The sequence below is a fragment of the Prenolepis imparis genome, unplaced genomic scaffold (genome assembly GCF_030444845.1).
Source record: "Prenolepis imparis isolate NDT839.2.m4 unplaced genomic scaffold, iyPreImpa1.0 SCAF_1, whole genome shotgun sequence".
NCBI classification, from domain to species: Eukaryota; Metazoa; Arthropoda; class Insecta; order Hymenoptera; family Formicidae; genus Prenolepis; species Prenolepis imparis.
In genome coordinates, this window is record NW_028141159.1 from 19,294,587 (window position 1) to 19,317,861 (window position 23,275).

Sequence of the window (23,275 nt, forward strand, 5' to 3'; positions counted from 1 at the left end):
TTATCCGTAAAATTAAAATAATATTTGAGCTTTTGCATAAAGATAATCATATTTACAAAAACTAAATTTATTATGCATCGTTATTTGCATTACTAATATTACTGATAAATTTAGCAATGATTGATGATTGCTCCTGATGACCCCGCGCAGGCGCCGTTGCGATCGAATCGTCCTACGGGAGTAAACAAAACTGGATCCGAACGCATGATTCCAATCAGTTAGACGGCGACTCCGTCGAAGGAATCTCTTGATACCCTTCAAGATACTCTAGAAATCTTTCATTCAAGATTTCTGTGTTTAGCTTTAATCGGGAAATTCATAGGTTTATTTTGTCGATCGTTGACTCTCCAGGATTACCTGCGACGAGAAGAGCGCGACGAGTGATCGACCTTTCTTATCGATACGAGAATCAGAACTTAATCGACAGACTGCGATTTAGGTGAAACTGAGCCTTGTTTTGAAGAATCCCAAATTTCACGAGACAGTGATCGAATAAAAAAGTTTGAAAAGTCGAATCTACAGAGAGACGGTCTCTGAATTTTTCTGATTTTTGTTGCGCCAAAATCTGAATTTTAGAAATTTCGAGAAATTATAGACTGTTAATATTTCAAGATTTCTATAATATATATAATTTGTTTCCGATAATTTACAGTGAATAAGATTATTAAAAATTGTTAACTGTGGCGACGATATTTCATTTCTATATCAAATTTTCAGATAAATAATAAAATGCAAGAAAAAAATTTATAAAATCGTATAATTTGTAAATTTCTGTAATTCATATTTTCAGCACAATTGATTGATTTAATCGAGATTAATATACTTTGAAATCTATCTGTATATTATATTGTAATTTTCTATTATTTCCAATTAGTCGTAATATCGTAATAATTTGGAGAATATTTTTCAATTAAAATTTTTTTTTAATGTTACATGTAAGAACTCTAAATCACTGGTTTGCTTTATAGAGTTTAGAATTAGTTTTATTAGAACTTAAAATAAATCTCTGATGATATTTCTTGCATCTTCTTGCATTAAGGAAATATATGAGCAACAACGCGTAATCCGTATAACATTTATTTCTGAAAATATAAAAACAAAAAGAAAAACGCATTGAAACTGTATAATTACAAATGACTTATATGCTTTAATGTTAACAGGAGAAGTTTATCTACTTTGAATTAATCGTGATTTAAATTAATCGAAAAACAAAAGCAAGAAGAAAAATATATCAAATGATCGAACTATACTCGGCGCTAACTCCTAAACGATCACATATGAATTTGATGAAAAAACAATAATTGCTAATGAGATAATCGATACTCGAAGAGAAGTGATGTTTACGTTAAACTACAATTGATGTAAACCAGTTGGCAAACAATGATGTCAAGACGTTGTTATTGCATTGCGGATTGCGTTTTACGCTATTAAGATAAGTTTTCCGACGAAGTTGAACAAGCAAACATTACGTCAAATTAAATTTTTAAACCGCGCAAAACGTACTACAAAAATTGCAATTATGCTAGCGGATAACTGGCAGAATTATACTTTGTCAACTTTGATGTTTATTAACACGACGATGATACCCGATGCAATAGCGAGTGTTATACCGAAGAGACACGTGACTTTCGTTTCTCAACTTGTACTAACCCTCGTCTACTTAACCGGTGTCATCGGCAATGTGTCTGCTCTAATGATTCTCTTTCATCGAGATAAGGTAATTTTCAACGAGATAACATTATTTCTTTGTTTATTATATATATATATTAATTTACTCTTTCTCAATATACTATTGCTAATAACATCATTAATTAGAAATAATTAATAGAAATTAATAATTAATATTATTAATTAGAAGTATTAGCGTAATTAATTAGAAATGTTTTATATATTGCATAAATTATAATGTCATGTTATTGTTAAATATAAAGTATAGTAATTTGCGCGTCTGTTTTCAATTAATCATACAAAAATATTATTATCAATAAAAAAATTCTTTATTACAAATAGAAATTTAAAAAATGCTTTCCTTTAATTAATTATAAAGTAAATAATCCTTAAAACTTTTTATAATCATAGTTTGACTACTGACTTATAAACTCCAGCGAACAATTTTTCAACAGAATAATAAAAAGTTAAAGCTTCTGTTACTTCTGTTACTAAAGTTTTTTAGTTTTTCTAGAATATTTTAATAAATATAAATTTTATTTTAAATTACTCTTTCATATATTTAAAACTATTTTATAAATTAAAAATTTATTGCAATTAGCAAATAAATACAAATTATAGGCTGGACATTCACAATTATAAATCGATTAATAATATCTTTTAATATAAAAAAATATTATAGATGTAGTCTTTTAATATAAGTATATAAAAATACAATATATACACATATATAATAAAAATATATTTTGAAAGCATGCTTCTTACTCAGGAATAAATTTCGCGAGTCTTTTAGCAATAAAAAGTTATAGAGTGCCATTTCACCTTTTTGGTCTCGTTTTATTTCAGAGAAGAAATCGTAAACACTTGCTGATGCTGCGTTGTCTAGCAACCAACGATCTTGTGGCACTGCTGGGTATGTTGGTACAAATGTATGTAACTATTTATGTAGGCGGTGTGACGTCCATGAGGACATTTTGCTCTCTACGTGTTGTTTGGAGACTTTTTGGCCTCTTTAGCGGTTGCGTTGCCATTGTCATGGCAGCAGAAAGATGGTTGGCCTTGACTAGACCCTTCGTTTATCAGAAGGTAAGCTTAACTTTAGAGTAATATCATAATACAATATAATCAACGTAATCCCTTTTCAAAGAAAAGCTAATTATGCAGAAGTGCGCAAAGGCAATTGTTTTTCATCATCGAATAGATTAATATCCTGATAAATTTGCTGAAATTTATATTTTATATATTAATTGAGAATTAAATCTTTTTTGTTTATGAAATATTTTTCATAAAAAAATATTTTATTTTGCTTATGTTTTGTACTGCGAAACTAAATTAGAAGAATAAATAAAATAAATGATTTAATTTCTTTTCTCAGAGAAAAGCAAGTAAAGAGAAATTATGTAATTAATTATTGAAAAAATTAATTCTTTTAATAACAAATCTAAAGTTAACGAGACTAAGCATTGCCAAAGTAAACTATACGTTGTAATTCATGACGTGTTTTCGCTTTATGCGGATGAGCTGGTGCGTGTAAGAAAATTTATACACTATGCCGTAGAAGCATTTCAGAGTTCTACGACGTTTATAGAACAGTCGTATATAATGACGATATAAGAGGCGTAAAAGCGTAGAGAATCTTGATAATTTGATCAATGAATTGGAGGAGAAACTATTTTCGTAAATTATATTGATATAGAAACACTGAAATTCAAATTGTCGAGTTTCAAGAAATGAGATTAAAATTTTTTTTATAGAAGCACTAATTAAGAAAGTATCGATCGCAACACACGATAGATAAGATTGACGTCTTTCGTACTCTGCGTAATAATAAAACGTCAATTTACACTGCGATCATCTTCAGAAGCAGCACCCAAGATTGCAATTAGTTGGAGATGATTAATGTTGTTATTATTTCGCCTATCATCAAAATATTATCTTTTCTAGAAAAAAGTTAATTCGAGATGTTTTTCTCGACAATATCATGTACGAAAATAAAGTAATAATTTGCAATCTATATTAATTTAGTAAGAATAATCATAATAAATTAATGAATTTATTCAACAAGCAGCCACAACAGTTAGAAATTTAATAAAAATTTACCAGAGAGCATGATTAAATTAAATTAATTAAAAGTTCAAACTTATATTAAATTAAAAAAAATTTTTTTTTTTTTTTTAATATAACGTTTGAAAATCTAAACGTTTGGATATCGTTTTCGTCTAACTCAATCGATGATTCTTAATGTATAGAGCACACATCATTTTATTGTTCCAAAAATAGATTGAATTGTAATTTCCAACACAGCACGCTCGTTTCTTAATCATTAATCAATACCACTTAAGGACAAAAGTGGTGTCGCCAAGAAGTTCATTACTTCCTTCTTTTACTAACATCTACAATATTATTTTATACATATATTCGCCGTAAACAATATTATAATATGTTTTAAAGCATTTTATATATAATAGCATTTTATATATAATTTTATATATAATTTTATATATAATGAATTTATATTGAATAATCAAAACAATTTATAAACGCATATTACGTTTCGCATGTCAAAGTGGACTCATTTAATAAAACTGTCAAACACCGCATTCGTATTTCTGCGTATAGTGTGAAATGAGATTCGCACATGAAAATTTAGTGCGATAAAATTAAATTGTCCCTTGTTTCCCTCATGTTTTTATTAAATTTAATAGACCCAACGTTTTCCCAATTCTTTCTCTGCTGAAGAGTCGAAAGTGGGTGAGTGTATAAATCCCAACCGAGATCATATAATGTATTAGAAGCAGTAATGACGATTTACGCGAGTGTTGGGAGGTAATAAATTCAATGTCTCGAGAGTCTCCCTCAGGAAAAAAAATCTCTTACACAAAACTTGGCAACTTGATTTTTAAAGGCACTAGTAATCATTAGAAGAGAAGATAGTAATATGAGATCTAGGGTAGAAATTTGAATCATCAAAATATAAATTAGATTTTTCTACAAGAAGCTTCTGGATATTTTATTGATTAAAATTTTTCTTCTTTATTAAAGGATCAAAAATTATTTTTTAATATTTATCAACACTAGAAACAGAGAAAAACAAGTTAATAAATATTTATGAACTTTAAACAAAATATTGTCAATTTTAGCGACGTTCTATAGTCTTTATCTTGTCGCGAGATAAATTGTGTATTGTGCTCATAGATTTCATTTTCGTCAAAGTTTAAAACATTTCAAAATTTAAAGGAAAATGTTATCTCTTACCACAAGTTGTTCTTTGTAAAATTAATCGAGTTGGTTCCTTGAATTTCTTCAATTTGTAATCATTGCAGCACGAAAGCAAGAAATCGATGCTCGCATCGTGGTGTTTCGATATCTTAATGGATGACACGCATGTATCTTCCAGCAGGTGACGTATCCGGTAATTGTGCGTTGTATGTTGGCTCTTTGGCTGGTCGCATTGGCGATGACCAGTCTTCCGGTTATGGGTTTTGGATTATACTACAAAGGCGAGCGATGCGTTCGTTATAGGGAGGCTACAGAACCGAGCGACGTTGCTTATGCTTATGTATGGTTCGTTTTCGGTGAGTAGATCACTAAATGACAGTAAACATACTCATTAAGATTTGTTAAAAGTATAGGTGTACTCTTATTAAAAATTGAAAGCTGCACATATTTATATAATAATAAATATAAATGTAAAATTACATAATTATTATTTTATTTTTTAACAAGAAGAATTCAAATGTTAAAGGATTATTTTTGTATTATACTGATTATTTTAAGGATCTCTTATTTATAGGTACACTCTTATGTTTGTCCATTGTCTGGTGCAATTTGACAGTCTCTAGGGCTTTAAGTAGATTAAGTCGACGCGCGGGTTCTCTCAGACGAATCTGCAGAGCCTCATCGCGAGCAAAACCTTTGCTAACGTTAGCCGGACCTCTGAATCAATCGGAAGTTGCTACGACTGAGGAAAAGGCTTTCGCGAGACTTATGGCTGTTTTATCGATATCATTCGTTATCTGCTGGATGCCACACATGGTAAGTTTGTCGACTTCAATTAGTTTTGATTTATAATAAAATTGTGTGAAAAAACAGTGACACTTGAATCGTATTTTTAAATAAATTGATCGATTTACAAGAAGCGAATCTTCTCACCGGAAACAATAATCGTAATTATTTATATCTAATCAGTACAAAAATCGTGCGTTTCCGTTTTAAAAGCGACGAAGGTCAGCAAGGCTGAATAATGAATATTTGAAAATAGTCTCACGTACGAGCCATCGAGACATCCGCGAGCCAATATTCTGACGGTCTCTGAATTGATTCTGAATTCATTCTGTTGACAATTTTGTTGGATAACAGAAAATTTTGTGTTCAGAAAAATCACAATAAGATGAGTCAATAAATAATTTTTCTTTTACGATTGCATTAGAAACATATCATTTTTCTTTGTTATCAAGTCAAATTTAATAATATAAAGAAAAGTATATAGATCCTTTGTATTTCATCTATAAAAATTTTTGTGAAAGGAAAGATTTACAAAAAACTTGTAAATACTTTGGTCTATTTATAAAAATTCATTTTGCTCTGTGGCATATTCTCTCAATAATGCTCAATTCAATTATCAATGTTTTGTTGGAAATTACTTACCTTTTTTTATTTTTTATTTTTGCTCATAGATTTCTATTCCGCTGGCACAATTCGCGATGCGACTACCTCAAACGGCGACCGCTGTACGAAAATTTATTCGTATCTTCCATATCATAGCCGATATTCTTTTATGCATTCACTTCACCTTGGATCCGTATATTTATGTACTTTTGCGTGTACCACGACCGAGATTCCGATTGCTGAAACCGCTCTGCAGGATCTGCTGGCCGGATCGAAGCCGTTCGAATTCGTTTACAGGTGAGATGACCAAAATTTGAATATCGAAGAGACTTATATACGTCAAAAGTTTACGACAACGGTTGATAAACATGTAAGAATTTATAACAAGGTAAAATTGTTCATATTACAGGTATAATTTACAAGTATAATTTACATTATTAATATAACAAGATGGTCATATGTAAGTAAAAATAAAATAGAACGATTAAGTATGACTACTATACTATAATTAAAAATGTAAATTATTATTATTGGTGAGGCAAAATAAAAATGTAAATTTTACAAAATTGCCACAAAACTTATTTTATAATAGGAACAATGGATCATCAATGTAGCAGTGGTGATCTATCTACACCGATTACTGCTCCATCGACACCTGTCAGCGAGAAACATGATTCGCATCTCGCCACAGCATCTCTCTGAAACCGGCTTGTGCGAATGATCTTCCTAAAGCGATTGAAAAATCACACCATGTATGAATATTTGGGTAATTTTGACATCGGGAGATATTTGCTTCTTTTTTGATTATTGAAAACATCGTTCATTTACGCAAGTTGATTTTTTTTTGCGCACGAAATCAACATTACCTAAATATAAAAAGAGAGCAGTTTAGCTTGTAGATAAAAAATATATTTAAATCGATTTATTCTTAAATGTATATTTATGTAAGTTTCTAGTCAATAATAAGCGTAAAAAATAAATGACGGATTTATTAATTGCCTGCGCAATTAGCATAAAGTATATTAATTACGCAGGTAACCAAAGTACAATGCAATCAGAGCGGAATGAGAAAAAAATGTATTCTCCAAACATAAATTCAAAAAATAAAATATAAAATAATGAAAAGTGCATTTTAAGGAGAAAAAATGTAGTTTAAAAGATATAAAACACACACACACAGATATTTATTCTTACAAAACTTTTTCCTAGTTCAGAAGATAAAAGATGCAATTAAATCATTTCAAGTATTTATGATGTGTATCTGAAATATTTTCCCAGTCTTGATAGCAACGTAAATAATTTTATATGTATCTGTCTTTATTTCGCGACGTACGTATATTACAACGTCAATATATTTGTAAACGACTTTATTTTAAACGAACATCGTTATTTGTACATAGTATCATACATATATATGTTAATATTTTGTGTATATCGCACGGTATCGCATAGTATTTATGCACGTTTAACAATTTTGGAATAATAAATGTTAATCCGAAATTCTCTAGATCACGATTCCGATCTCCGGAACAAGCACACATCCACAAATACTCTCGCACACACGTACAAAAAGGGTAGAATGCAAACACATACACTTCGCATTCTTTGTACAGAATCTAAGATATCGTCATGTCATATGCTATATATTATAATGTTCGAAGTGATATAGCGCAGCGAGATAACCAATAATAATGAGAATAAAAAAAAATCGAATGACATTATATATAATACAAGTGTAATCACGTGTGTCAAAGCAGATAACTCGCCCATAGACACTGACAATATTAAAAATATAACTTATGTACTCACCATCGAAAAAGTGGAGTCTTGCTCGAGAAATGTATACACATTTCACAAATGCAAGTTGTAATTAAAATTTATGTATACATTGTGTGGGGCGCGATATACAAGAGGTAACGTCAATAACGGAAGTTATTGTGATCGCGCTCTCTATATTTTTGCTCTCTTATATATTATAATTTATTTATAATATAAAAGAAAGATGCAATACACATTTCATCATTATGTAACATTATTATATTATATCATTTATTATTATGTTTTTGCGCAGAAATGTCAAACATTAAAATTTTACATCAATTGGATATACATATATTCCAAAAATAATTCTTTTGTTCATTTAATATATTATCGATATGTATATGTGTGTGTATTGTCTCCGATAAAATATATTTTTTAATTTTCCCTTCCAATGATAATTTAAGTTTCAATTAAAAGCGCAATATCTCAATATTTTTCTCACATTCCGCGACGTTACACCGTGTATATTTGCTTGGAGACCGATCTCTTAAAAATCGAAGTTATACTTGATTATAAATATATCATTCACACTCATACATGTATTTCCGTTTTAATTCGATGAAAATTTACATAATTTGATAATATATCCTTCTGAGAGACAAAATATTATTTTTGTGCGATAAACAAGTGCGCACCAAATCCCGATTTAAACATTATAATCGACATACACACATAAATAGAATTGTCGAACATCAGAATGGAAAGACCAAGAGTTTGCATAGAACGATAAATACCACATTTCTTTATCTAAAAGATCTAAAAAGATGTCTAGTTGTGTGTCTTGAATATATATTCGAATAAGATTAATAAACCGTAAAAGCCGAAATATTGCGTAAGACGATAATAAACTTTGAATTACGAACAATTTTTTTATCTCTGACGTTTAATACAATATCCATTGTACTTAATTTATGGATTTTTTTCCATTGTGAATTGTAAGCAATTTACTCACGTAACACAATTAATTAAATACTAACTGAATTCAACATCACGTAAATCACTACATTCGCAGATAATCGGAATAATTACTTGGCCGTTGCTTTTACAGTCGCTTGTTTTTATGAACAACAAAGGATGTCACAAGTAGAAACATTGATGGCTTTTATATATACATATACAACTTCGGTTGGTCTCGTGTATAATTCGAGGTTCATTATAATTTAATTATTGTCAGGCGTACTATACTTTATTACAGACTGTCGACTATTTAAATCACACACAACTGCGTACTTATGGCAATCAATGTTGCATGTTTTTTTAGCTAAAAGTCAAAACAGCAATTAATTCTTCGAATATTCGTATCACATAAGTGATACTTAATAGAAGCGATAATTTATCGCGTTAAATGCACTGCAATTTTTATTATCAAATCTCCTTATCTTGAATTAAACGTGCTTTTAAATTGTTATATAATTTTACATTGATTGCAAAAACTTGATCGCAGAAGCAGCGAGTGTAAAAGACTAAATTATCAATTATCACGATCGTACAAAAACAGTGGTGCACAACCTTTTAAAATCTCTTTTGTATTTTGTTAATTCTGCAATGCTTTTTTGATTGTAAATTATATAATGTATGTATTCTTGCAAAAAAATAAATAAACACAAATAACTATGCGTGTACCAAAGAATGTATAATATAATTAAATTTTAATATTCATCCTTATTTTTTTAACACAATTTCTTTGCACGAATCAAATATTAGAAAACTTAAAAATCTTTGAAAATAATCATTTTTTAACATCTATTATAATTAATTTTTTTGTGAATTTGAAACGGAACTTCAAAATTTTGTAATATTCTCTATATAAAGAATAAAAAAGAATGAAATAAAACGAGTACATGATGACGAATTTATGAAAGATTTATTGGCACTTGTACTGAGTTGCAGTTATATAAATTTGCTTTCACACTCTTAATTAGAAAATAATAAAATCCAGATAAAATATAAACATTCACTTCTAGTAAGCGAAAGCTTCAAATTTGGTTTCTCTCGCCATTTTTAAATAAATAAATTTTTGTATTAAATTACTGCAACTTCAACGCCTTTGATGTACACAGATCCGATAAATTCCTCAACAATTAACACGAACACATCGAATTACATTTTTATATAACGTACTAGAAATAACCAAATATGACAGTACTTTCGCGGCATCGATCGACGAACGGGGAGTAAATTTTCGTTTTTTTTTTTTTTTTTAGCACTTTAGTATCGTAACAAATTATAGATCTCTATATATCTGCTAATTGATTTAGGCCAGTGTTGATACATCTATACATACATATATAAGCTCGATTCAACGCCCTGCCAGGTACCGTACTCCACTATCGTCGATTTATCGATGTCGATGATTTACTTGATCGGCCCCTTAACACGTTTTTTAGTTGCACTTTTTATTTTCTTTATATGTATATATGTATATATCCTTTAAAAGTTTCACTGTACACTTACCGTTTTAAACTTGTAAGATGTTAGAAAGTGCAACTAAAAGAAAATCAAGCCCGAAAGACACAAGCGTTTAAAAAGCATTTATCGTCATTTACAAGACAAGTCAAGTCTGTAGATGTCTTTTGAACTTTTGTGTCGTTTGGGAGTATGCTGATTTAACATATGGGCCATCCTTGAAATCGCGTCTTTGCGTATACAGCAAACATACATCGACATCGAGAATATTACATTTAGAATCAGATCCTATCACTTCTCCAACATAACATTCGATCTCGCGATTTGTCCGATTTTATTGACCAAAGGCACGTGCTCAATGCAGAGAAATTAATTAATTTTTTATTATGCTACATAATAAATATTACAAATACGGAATCGAAATAAATATAATACAATGAAAATTGTTAATAATTTAATAATCTATAATGTGAAAAAAATATATGCATAGAATTTTTAAACATCCAGGTTTCTAGATATTATAACAGAGTTGTTGTTTCATAATATATCACTTTTCAAATATATATTTAAAAAACAAAAATAATTCGACCATCGCGAGCACTTGTCGTTGGTGGACGATTTTGTGTCAGACTTGCGCGACTGATGACGGCCAAACAACAACGGACGTACAACATCCGTTTATATGTAGATCGCGCAAAGATGAGGGGAAAAAAAAGAGAGAAAGACAGGTCCAAGACCGTCCTCGATTAGTCGGACTCTCGCGCGAACTACAGTCGATACTTTCTCACGTCCTGAAAGTGCAGTTCCCGCATCTTACCTTTAATCCACTCGGCTAATATCAGCCAAAGAATCCTACCGCGCTCTTTAAAAACCCGACCTGCCGGCGCGTCCTGATCGGCCACGATCAGACGACGGCGGTTGCGTCCGTCTGCATCCTGCTGCGCGTACAACAACGATTCCCACGGCGTGTCATGCCGGCTTTCGTTTACCGCGACCCTTGCCTACAATACAGGTGATCTTCGTCAAATCGCTCCACCACGCGATAACGCGAGAATTTACGGTGATTATATTGATATCACCCAAGATCCACCCAAAATCAAGCATATTCGATTGAAACTATCTCTCCAAAGCAAACTCAATTCATTATCGTTCGAACGAGTGCGATATAAATTATGTAATAGTATTAAAAATTAATGATAATTTTTATGTGTTTCCATATCAGGATGATTGCTGCGATATTTTGTTCTTATATTTTTGTATTCTTTTTTTTCAGATTATATATTATATCGATAAAATAACATATATTCTAGATCTATAGTCACTGATTTAAATAAAATGATTGAAGACTAAAACAAGCGAATCAGGAAAGAGAAATTCCTTTAAATAATAAAAATTACATATTTCAACTAGCTTCTTACAATGGGATTAAATTGTTACTTTTTGTTTCAATTTTTACATTAAATATAAGCGTGCCTGTCAAAATAATATATAAATGTAAAGATTTTAATAGATATAAGACTCTTACCTGCCTCAAGATATGAAATTTTCCGATTGTTTAAAAACACAATAAAAACACAATAAAAGATAATAAAAAATAAAGTCATTACTACAGGAAACATATGTATAAGTGACAAATCATACATATTTAAATTCTATCGGTTATTATCTATTGGATATTATATTTAAAATTTCGATAAAATAATGCAATACTTACTAGATGTAAAGTAGCTACTGCATCATCCTGAACATTGTTCAGCATGATAAAAAATTTAATTTTGCAAAATGTTAATAAAAATACTAAAAATATTAAAAAGAAAGAATTCTAATAAGAAGAAAAACTTATTTTAAAATAATCGATAAATTTTTTATAGAAACAATAATTCTGCATCTCTATGACTGTTATTTTTAATATGATAATTAGTCTATAAAATCTAATATTTTTCTTTTCTATGTTAACAACGTCGCGTATTTAAAACGATATAATTAATTGTAATTAATTTAATATACCTTGATAATTTATATTGTAAATATAAATATAAATTTTCAAGATTATTCGTCTTTTACCTGGGGTCGTACGAGATCATATCACACTTTCCACAGCAGCAAATGATTTGTGGAATCCTCGCGACCGGCCTGCAGTTCCGCGGATGCTTGAGGTCCACGGAAGTCTTCGTAACCATCTCCGCCAGATATCACCAGGAGTTTGCCACGATTGATATTCTGCTGCGTTTTATTCAACTTCAACGAGTAACGATTCACCTTCGGACGAGGATCGGGCTTCGAGGAATTCGGCGTTTCCACGCAGGTGAGAAAACGCACGTGTCCCGTGTGTCCATGAGGAATTCCTGCGGGCAACAAAATAATTATTTCGTTAGATTAAAATAAAGATTTCAGATCTCTAAATTTTCCGCTTCGTAAAAATGTTAGAAAAGACGTAGCACGCAGATTTCATAATCACGATCCTTAAAACTTTGCGATTACCGTTTTAACACGATCCACATAAAAATAGCCTCGCATGTATAATTTGAATTTCTGAAGATTTTTACGAGATTGATTTTTTTTTCTTACTTTCATTACATCGAAGTGTTAGCACGTACATGTGTAAATTACCAATAATTAACTGATTAAATTTTCCCGAAGCATTACATACGATATTAATTATGTATACAAATAAAAAAAAAGACGATTAATATATGCTTGTACAAATCACGACGTTACATCCTACACGCTAAAAAAAAAAAAATAATAAAAACTTGACACTGATCGATCGCTCCTTTCGCACGAACGAGCATCGAGCGCGATTTGGGATGTCGGCCAGTTTTCTAATTATATCACGGCGCAATAATAACGGCGACAGAATGTGACGAGAATGTGACGTCAATATACGCACCAGTCACGATCGGTGGCTGCGACATCCTCTGAGTGGATGGCTTTATATGGGGAATTGGCACAGTGAGCAGTACACCGGCGCTCGTGCCGATCCAAAGCAACTCGTTGCAAGCCAACAGTGCGGTAACCCTGAGACACGCGGCCTTGTGCTGCCGGATTATGTCATCGCAACCTGCAGCAAATTTAACGCTTCCGTTAAAATAAGTGCCGGATCTCGTCCCTAAACGAGGGCTCGTTGCCGTTGATCAATTAACGAATCAAATAGAATAAAACACGGTGCATATCAATAAGCTTGAAAGGTCAGTTTATTATATGTATTATCTTGTTATATCTATTTTTATCTCTTTATATCTTTTAACGGTAAATATTTATTAGGTAGAGAAAGAGGCAGTTTTAAATTAAGAGGAATTTTATACAGTAAGTTTTAACCTGGCTTGATTCTGTAAATTTGATCGATATATATCGGAAGTTATTAAAATTACAAGTACCATCAGAATATTTATTATCTTAAAATTTAAATTGCAAGGATGTTATCGATGGAAATTAATCAATAAATGATGGAAATAATTAAGAGGATACTTAACACAATATGATAAAGATTTCCAATTGTTCGAGAGTTGAGACTTACTGGCAAGCATTTTGGTGACAGCCGGCGCGATATTGATATCTGTTAGGCATTCATAGCTACCGGAATGGAAAAGCCTTAGCACAGCACTATTGTGTAAGGAGATCCAGACGCCTAAGCCTCCAGAATTCGCCATACAGGATACGGCGCGGCTCGTATCGCTGCTGACTGTGAACGTGTGCTCGATGTCCAGTGTGTGAGTATTTAAAACTTTAACACTGTTGTGACAGCCGCACCACAGCTTCCCGGAAACGGATAGCATCTTGGTTACCGGCGATGCCACCGTCCCGACGGATACCGTCGTTGGATCCGATGTGTTCCATCCACCGGCTACGATACAATGGGGAAAGCAGAATAAATTTTTTTTAAATTATTTTGTCATAAATCACAAAAAAACATTGTTCGAAAAGTATATCGCAACACGTACTATGGTCCCGAACGTAAACGGTGATGTCTCCATTGGCAAGAGAGACGAACACCTTGTTATCCAAGTATCTGAAATTGCGTATTGCGTAAAAGATAGATCATTAAAAAATAATATACTATTTATGGAGAATAATGATAATAAAATTAGCAGAAGGCTCTTACATGATGCAGTGCACGCTGCTGCCGTGTTGGATCTTCACCTTGTTCTTCTTGATCCGAATGTTGTCGTTGCAGTTGTACACGTGGATGCAACCGTCCTCGGTTCCCAGCCACATCGTGGGCTGATTCGCGTCCTCCTCCGCGGTAGTATTGTCAATACTCGACATGTCTCCGCTCAATGTCACGCTGCCTGTATCTGCGCATGGAATGTCGTCCGAGTCCGAATCGTCGGAGCTCGAGCTACTGCGAAATGCGCGAGTAAAGATGAATATGTTAAACCGATGCGCAAGAACTGTTCTATTTCTTTTGATCTTAGAAAAAATTTGATTATTTATTTTAGAAGAAAATTAACCAATTTTAATAAAAATTATATTGAATTTAAACAGAGATTTCTTTTTCTGAATAGAATTGCGTTCGAAATAATTTTATATTTATTCCATAATATAATGTATGACCATTTTTTTAAATAAATCATATCTATAGCTATAAACCGTTTGGTATTGCCAACTGTCACGGAGATATCGTTATTTACGCGTGTTGAATCGTACGATTGCCTCGAGAGAGAATAATTACCTGTCTAACTGTATGTTACCGCCACTAGCATCCACGTCTTGCACCGATATGCTTATACCGCTCTTGCTGTTGACGAACGGACTGTTGTTCGACGTGCACGAGTTTGAACTGAAAAGACATTTAAATCCGTGTGTTCGTATACCTCCATCTGCTCAAAATTATCTCTCGTCGCCTACATTTATTAGTCTCGCTAATCTTACCCGGGTGTGCACGCAGGTATCCCGGCGACACAGAGTATCCTGGCGTTGCAGACTCCGTTGCACGACGTAACTTGCGGTGGTTCCGGGCTCAGACTCAAAACGCACACCTGACCGACGTAACCATCGCTATTACAGACCCAAACGTCTTTCGATCCCTGCCCGTTCACCAATGTCGGTGCCGCGCACGTGAATTGGAGACCAGCTCGTGTCTTTCTGATCGGCAGAGGTCCCACGAATTCAGGACACGGTCTCCTGTCGGCTGACAGCGCTGCACGTGAAATAGCAAAGTGCTTATTCTGACTTGTCAATTTATAATTCAAGAACTGAGAAAGTAAAAAATATGCAACAGATTTTATGTATGTTTTTTTGTGTATGACAAGAATTTTTCTGAATTGATATGCACGTTGGCAGAATCAAAATTTTATTAAACAAAATATGATGTTTATTTTAGAATCCTAATTTAATTTTCAACGTATTATTTTTATTAATTTAATTCTCTTCATTTAAATTTTCATTTAGCAGATATATTGTTTGTGAAGAAAAGTAATTATGATTGATTAAATTATTCGTTTATAGAGAATAATATTCGATGTCTATTTACTACATTGCTACTGAATGTTGTTAAAAAAAAAATTTTTTTTAATATTATTTTTAGAGTATATATTAATACTGGAAAAATCACATCAAAAATGACACTTTCTAAGTATGAAACGTTCGTCGCTGAAAAGTTTCACTCACCGAGTTTTTGTTTGGCTTCGTTGAAGCTCTCTTCCCAACTCGCACGCTTGTCCGGTTTCGCGAACATAACAGATATATTCTCAATTCCGGCTCTGTAAATAAAAGTACGCATGCACAATATGAGTCACGTTGCAATCTGTTGCAATACGATTGAATCATCACGATTTAAGAATTCCCAATATGCGGAAACGTGATCGAAAACGATTCTCGGAGAATGAGATTATAGGATTTCGCGATAATCTTGTAAAATTAGCTCTTCTCAACTGATTATCAATCGGGCTAAATTTAATCATCGATTTAATCGAAATCATAAATTTTCCAGTTTATTTCATCTCATGCACAATTATAAAATAACAAATATGTAAACAAAGATATATTCAATCGCGATTCTGTAGCAAGAATTTATTTCGTATTATTGCAAAGATTAATAATTTCGCGTTCTCTCGAAGTATATAGGAAATAAGGACTTGAGTGTCAGATCTTAAAATAATGATATCATTATTAATATCTTAGGCGGCTTTTCATTTATCTATTGCATTTAATTCTCAAGAGATAATTTCTCAAAGATAAAAATTTTTCTCTTGTATACTTACTGAGTATTGAGTGTTAGTTCCAAGCAAGCCAACTGCGAATGCGCCGCATTTCTTTCTGCCAATTGTCGCTGGGACTGATTCAGCATATCCTTGATAAGATCCTCCAACTGTTGCTTGGCACCGTGCAAAGCCGCGGCGAGTTCCTGAAGTTGAGTTAACTTCGTGCAGTCTTCTCGAAGATAGTCTACTTCGCGCGCCATTCGCCTTAAATTCTCGTCTTTGGCTGGAAAATCGATATTAACATAGTTTCATCCTGAAATGACGAATAATTCGATAAATAGGCATCTCGATGATACCTTTCATCACTTCGAGATCATCCAGTGGAATTCGCATCAGCATTTTGTATTTGTTCGCGTCAAGTAAACCAACCAGGCTGTTCGGACACGTGCTCCTGCGAATTTTTATCCCTTATTATTGTCGCAATAATTTTTTCTTTTACCTTTAAAAATTGTATTTATTTTTATGTGTGTACCAAAATGTATAATATAAAATCTCTATTATATAATTTTATTACATTATACTTAGCGTTTAAATGAGAATAATTACATATTTCTAATAAAAATATCATTAAAATAAAATGATTGTAAGGAATTTTTAGAAAGTTTCGTAAATATCGTCCCACAGCGTTTACATTTTATTTAGAAGATTTTAAAATTTTCTAATGCCGAATCAAATCTAATTAAATCTAAAAAAAAATATTAATAATAAATTCGGTGAAACTGTTATTTGATAGAAAAATTCGCAATTTTGTATGTTTTTTACTGAAATATATACTTCAGATATTCTTGTCAAGGATACTTACGTTGATGGTTTTCTTATCGTGCCGCTTCTGCGCTTGATGCTGGTGATGACGAGGAGATCGGAGAACAAAAATAAAGCCCGTTCCTTCCGCGTGCCCTGATTCGACGCTATGGTGACCAGATCGTGCCGGACGAAAGCTCTACGGGAGGGAAAGCGGATAACGTGTCACACGATAAATTCGATGAATCTTTTTGTCGCGGTCAGTTTCCACCACAACACATTATTATTGGTAATCGATATCCCGATTCCGACGGCTAAATAAGTCCGGTGGAAAAACGATGTAACGCGTGCACGACGCGATTGGCACAGATTGAAAAGCGCGTGAAGTGGAACGATGTTTCTGTCACAGCAGTAGCATCGACAATTTATTGGAAAACGTTACTACGACGAGACAGTTTCTCAATCATTTGTGATACATGTATTTTCTCGATCATTTACGTCTTTAAAGGTTGCTTTGTAACGTCTATTCTAAAAGATTGATATCACGACAGCAGGCGCCAACAAAATTTTTATATCGTTTAATTAAATTATAATATATATATGACGCTATGTTAAATATCAACCGCAATTTATATCTAATATTTTATTATTACGGCTTAAAGTAATGCTCAATCTAGAAAAAAATATGGATTGAACGACAAACACAAAATATGATTTTGAGCACGTTCTGTAAATTGAGCGATTAATTACAATTTACAGATCTTAATTAACTCCCCTTGCTCCATTATATTCCTGCACTTTGCTGAAATCAAGTTTCTAGGCGCACGTCACGTTGAAAAAAATATCGAGACTATTTTCCCATAAAAACTTCGTGATAAATGCGTTTCACCTGCGCAAGAATACGCTGAAAAATGATTGTTTTACACTGAAAAATGATTGTAAATCGTCGAGACTAGGCGATCGAATATATTGAGCTATCAAAACCGTTCAATTTCATATCAATACAATTTCTGTTAACGAGTATCCCGACCGACACAAAAATCTTAAACAAAATTCGTGGGCCATTAATATACCTGTCGTTCGTTACGATGCCGGCGAGACCTTCAACGAGAGCCTGGACCTCCCTTAATGTCGTCTGTTGCTGTTCCCACTCGAGTGACTCCCTTTCCGTGCAGTTGATTTTCACGACCAGCTCGTGGACCTCTTTCTGCGCTGCCTGCAGCAGCTCGTAATCGGGATGTGTCGGGTCTGTGTGCTTTAGCAATCTCTGTATCAGCAACTCGTACCGTGGGATCTTTTGCACGGGTTTGATCAGCAACTGGTCCAGACCCAATTTGCCCTTGTGCTCGCGCTCCATCGTCTAATTATATAACAAAGTGTCAATCTATTTTTTTTTATACACTGAAAACTTTTTATTATAATTTACCTCGCGTAAAATTACATCCCGAATTATTGAAAATTTATCTCGGCACGCAATTAAGATATCTAACTGATAAAATAATCGCATTCGTATTATAATCGTGAGCGCAAACTTTATGCAAAATTTTGAAAATTGAATTATATTACAAATTAAAAAAAAAAAAATGTCAACCGATTAGAAATATGCTTAATAAAGACCGTTTATTAAGCAAGGCTAACAAAGTAAAAGTAAAAAAAACAGAGATTATTTTATTAATATAATTCAACTCTGAGAATTTAATAAGGCTTTTAATGTGAAACATAAATATAAATTTCAACGAGCTATAATAAGAGCCAGACGCGGATAATAGTGCGTTAATTAAGGAAAATTAATGTTTCATTGAAACTGTTATGCACATCGATTTTACTCCGATATTTCTCTCCTCTACTATTCTTTAGGGTTAGACAATTTATTAAAATAAAAATCTCGAATTGAGATTTATTTAATTGGTTACTTAAATACTTGGTTAAATACAATTACTTGGTATCACTCATTGTCAGAGAAAAATGTGTGTCCTGTGCACTAATCAGTTTCAGTGAAAAGTTATTTTTTTTTTTAAACTGACGTACTATTATACGCATCTAGCTCTTACTTAACCCGTTAAAATTTAAATGTAAACAAAGAGTCTTACTAAAAATTCTCAGTTAAATTATATTAATTATATAATCTCTCTGTTTTTTTTTACTTTTACTTTAGCGTTACTTAAGAAATAGTCTTTCGTCGACTGTAATCTTATGTAATATTTTGAAAAATCTATTATAATTTATTTATTAAATAAAATATATGTAAAATATATATAAAAAACATATAAAATATATATAAAATCATAGACTGCTTTCTTTGCAAATGTTTGAAAAATGCTAAGTACAATTTAGCGTTTAAAGTGGCTAACAATTCGCATTCCAGGGCCTACATTGCCGAGCGCACCAAAGATGCACCAAGCCTCGGGGGATTCTGTGCGGTAAGTAGACGAGAATAATGCTGGCAATCAAGTAACAAGTTAAATTATATCAATAAACTTGTGCGAAAGATCGGGACCGCGGTGCTTTAAAAACGTGACGTGAAATAAAAAAAGTTTTATATAATAATAATAGTTTAATAATAACTGCCATGCGTTATATTGTTATATAAAGAGAGAAAAAAAGAATGAAGAGAGAGAGAACAAAGGAACGAAAATGCAGCGAATAGTAGAACGTTGCAGCGTATGTACCTCGAGAAATCGTGCGAAGGCTGGTTTCGCTTGGCACGTCGTTTTTATCGCCTTCCTCGCGGATTTCCAATTGTCGAGGAACAGGGTGTAGGTCTCCAACACCACTGGTTTCGTGAACTGCAAAACACAACACAAGTTTCTTTATGTTTATATTCTCCGTCGTATCGATGAAAATACATACCGTACGCGAAACGCAAGTTCTCGAGCAAGTAAACGCGTTATTTCAAAGGAAGAGCTGACTCATTATTTAAGCATTCCAGAGTTAAGGGCGAATGTATGTATACGACTACGTCGCGAAATTGCCATCTGCGAATTTACTCGTTACATAATACACAAAAAATATGCGGAACGCAGATAAATGTGTTTCAAGGGCCCCAAAAATATTCCGCGTTTATGTAAAGAGGTGATACGTGGCTACGACACACAAGTTGATTTATTAAGGATGAACCGAATAGAATAACGCACCGTAAATTAAATACGTTACGCAGCGAATCTGTCGATTTTTAGTTGGCATTTTAGAGTCTTAAACGACCAAGGGAAACGAATGTATTGTTATGTGCTTAATTTATCACACACATGGCCGGAAGATATTTGCGCGCCTAGTAACAATGTAAACTGACCACATCGAGGAAGACGTCGCCGATCGTCTGCTTAAGTTCCCAGGTGTCCAGTCGCCTACGCAGCTCCTCCAAGAATACCTCGTGATGGCTGAGAAGCGCAGGGATCTGAAAATGCATTAGCATTTTCCTTCGACAATTTCATCATTAATCAAATGCCGCGAGATTGAATAATACTTTATACGAGATCGAGCTAAAAATACGAGCGAATTTTCGATTATTATGAAACGCAACGTGATCGAGCTTAACAGGCGAAGTGTCACGGAGATTTTAACTCTCTCTTGAGTTTATTATTATTTATCGATCCAAGTACATGTATTAAAGAAAGGTAAAAGATTATTAATTTAATTTAATTTAATTTATATAAAGATAGAAGAAAAATGAATAATATAAATACAAGCAGTTTCGAATTATCATTAAATATATTAATTATACCTTCTAATATTTAATTCTATAATTTTTTAATATTTCTTCATCTTTTATAATAATCTACTTAATAGACACATTTTTCACGCATCGTTTATTAACTCCAAGTGTCACTAATATTTGATGAACTAAGTCAATTTAATTAGAGACACCAATCTCTCTATAAACTGTATAACAAGTTATAAACTATTGATCAAAATTAATGAATAATTTATTAATTATTTGCTACTTTTCAAAGACGCAGTTTGTCAACAGCCAATTAACAGTCAGCAATTTGCTAATTAACTGCTGCTCCGAATGTGTGTCAAGGACTTAGAGTAGAATTCCACGGTCAATGATGTTCGTCAATTTCACGATAAAGATGTTAGTCTTAAATCTCGGTCGAAATATGTATCGTATAAAATCGTTTCATATCTAATGTACTATTCGGCGTAATTTAAAATACAATTCAGCGAGAACCGAGGAGAATTTTCCTCGAAACTTTTTGGATACTGAATTACAATGAGACAGATTTACGATGCGCATGAACAAGTGTGGCGTGTCTTTTGTCGATAAAAATAATGCTGTAATAGCGCACATATACATGTGAGGTTAAAAAAAAATACATAGTCATATAATTTACATACATTTGGAATAATAATATATCTCTTTCCTTCTGGTTTTATTAAAACAGTTTTTCTCCAAATAAAAATTGATATTGATTGTGAGATGACAACTTCGCCTTACCTGATAAAATATCTCGTCGACTGTTCCGGCATCCACCAAGCCGGCATTCTCAGGGCTCTTCAAGGGCTGTAGGTATTTCTGCAACGCATACCAAAAATATTGTGTTCACAATATATTTTTTAAACCTGTGTGTTGTGGCAACAATTTTTCTATCTATTAAGCTCTCTCTATCAACAAGACTAAAAACGTATATACTCTGATATTAGATTTTTCGCACAAAATCAGTAGAGGAATTTTAATTAAAGAGGAAAAAAAAAAGGTAAAAAAATTGTATCGTCTGACGAAAGAAAATTCCTAACGATGATAATAAGATTTAAATTATTGGAAAGTGCTCTCGCGCGTTTACCGCGAAGCCTTCGGCTCGATCCTCCGTCCTTCGAAACGAAGGAGAGATTCCATGGACTTTAAACGATAGAATTTTCAAGAAATGAATTAAATTCAATTAACGCCAACGCGTATTGATACCATAATCGACTGCGGCGGGGAAATATATCTCGCAGTTTATTTGTGCGGCTCCTCTGACGACACTATTCCCATTATATATATATATTTTTTTTTACATCGACGACGTGAAAAATGCGGAGGACCTTGTCACGTCGTCGGTTCCATGGTCGTTGTTAAATAATCGGCAAACACACCGACAACGATTCCCGCACAGCCGCGTTGTTTATAAAATATGACAATCAAGCCGGTTCGTACCTGCCAGTGATGCTGAAAATTCGCCGACTAATAACACGGGTTAAAAATCACCTCTGAATCTCGAAAAAATCAGCACACACCCTATTTTGAAAGCGTAAACAGTGGCATGCATAAATTGAACTTGATAAATTGGGCTATGCATCTCGATTATGTCAACAGACCTAGTGCGATATCACTCTACAATCTAAAATATGCATATTTTAAATATAAAAATGTCACAGATATATATTTTTATATTAAATATAGGTATACATAATTCTTTATTCTTTAATTTAATTTAATTTACTGAGTAATTAGTTCTACGCGCATTTTAAATGTAGCGTGTGTGTATTCTCTTTTTAATTCTTTCAGTCTTGCCCTTTAGTATCTAAAAATGATAAAATAAAAAATTTTGTTCATTACGTTAGTTGCAAAATAAATTAATGTATATGTGAAAATTATGAAGAAAATGTCAAACAATATTATAAAATATTATAAGTAATTTAAAAAATACATATTTTAAATATATTTTAAATTATTTATTTCTCTGTATGTCTTGTGAAAGAGTGTCGCGAAAGATTTTTTTTCCATCAAAGGTTTAGAAACGATGATTTCGTTTGAAAGCTTACGCAATACGATCGTTTTGTAGCAATTGTTGATAATTGGCAACACGAGAGGCGTCCTCCAACTAATCATGCGACAAAGTAGCATT

General features: G+C 32.5%; 2 protein-coding genes across 14 annotated transcripts in view; one reads left to right on the forward strand and one right to left on the reverse strand.

The window, feature by feature from the left end:
* The first annotated feature begins 229 nt into the window (after nucleotides 1–229).
* Nucleotides 230–7,839, forward strand: LOC145935227 (prostaglandin E2 receptor EP3 subtype). 4 transcript variants are annotated; one of them, XM_083036383.1, is made up of 7 exons: nucleotides 230–529; nucleotides 1,161–1,717; nucleotides 2,515–2,754; nucleotides 5,066–5,243; nucleotides 5,462–5,703; nucleotides 6,345–6,573; nucleotides 6,869–7,839. In XM_083036383.1, exons 2-7 carry the CDS (start codon nucleotides 1,520–1,522, stop codon nucleotides 6,976–6,978), a joined length of 1,197 nt encoding a protein of 398 aa, XP_082892509.1. In that variant the 5' UTR covers nucleotides 230–529; nucleotides 1,161–1,519; the 3' UTR covers nucleotides 6,979–7,839. The 4 variants fall into 4 exon arrangements, with proteins under 4 accessions (XP_082892509.1, XP_082892503.1, XP_082892514.1 ...); XM_083036377.1 differs by having other exon boundaries at nucleotides 230–439; XM_083036388.1 differs by having other exon boundaries at nucleotides 230–439; nucleotides 5,069–5,243.
* A 2,418-nt stretch (nucleotides 7,840–10,257) lies between these two features.
* LOC145935175 (rho guanine nucleotide exchange factor 17) overlaps nucleotides 10,258–23,275 on the reverse strand; it is a 52,874-nt gene continuing 39,856 nt past the window's right edge. For 4 of the 10 annotated variants that reach the window (XM_083036294.1, XM_083036301.1, XM_083036349.1 and 1 more), the window contains 16 exons: nucleotides 21,886–21,963; nucleotides 20,737–20,841; nucleotides 20,117–20,233; nucleotides 18,521–18,807; nucleotides 17,509–17,646; nucleotides 17,003–17,097; nucleotides 16,707–16,929; nucleotides 16,114–16,205; nucleotides 15,376–15,643; nucleotides 15,176–15,283; nucleotides 14,606–14,845; nucleotides 14,445–14,512; nucleotides 14,021–14,347; nucleotides 13,394–13,567; nucleotides 12,568–12,848; nucleotides 10,258–11,504 (listed from right to left, as the gene is read on the reverse strand). In XM_083036294.1, coding sequence (XP_082892420.1) covers nucleotides 12,589–12,848; nucleotides 13,394–13,567; nucleotides 14,021–14,347; nucleotides 14,445–14,512; nucleotides 14,606–14,845; nucleotides 15,176–15,283; nucleotides 15,376–15,643; nucleotides 16,114–16,205; nucleotides 16,707–16,929; nucleotides 17,003–17,097; nucleotides 17,509–17,646; nucleotides 18,521–18,807; nucleotides 20,117–20,233; nucleotides 20,737–20,841; nucleotides 21,886–21,963 — 2,580 coding nt within the window. In that variant the 3' untranslated portion in view covers nucleotides 10,258–11,504; nucleotides 12,568–12,588. Of the gene's footprint in view, nucleotides 11,505–12,217; nucleotides 12,245–12,567; nucleotides 12,849–13,393; nucleotides 13,582–14,020; nucleotides 14,348–14,444; nucleotides 14,513–14,605; nucleotides 14,846–15,175; nucleotides 15,284–15,375; nucleotides 15,644–16,113; nucleotides 16,206–16,706; nucleotides 16,930–17,002; nucleotides 17,098–17,508; nucleotides 17,647–18,520; nucleotides 18,808–20,116; nucleotides 20,234–20,736; nucleotides 20,842–21,885; nucleotides 21,964–23,275 lie in introns of those variants that run through there. The other 6 variants (XM_083036369.1, XM_083036316.1, XM_083036308.1 and 3 more) reach the window with 5 other exon arrangements.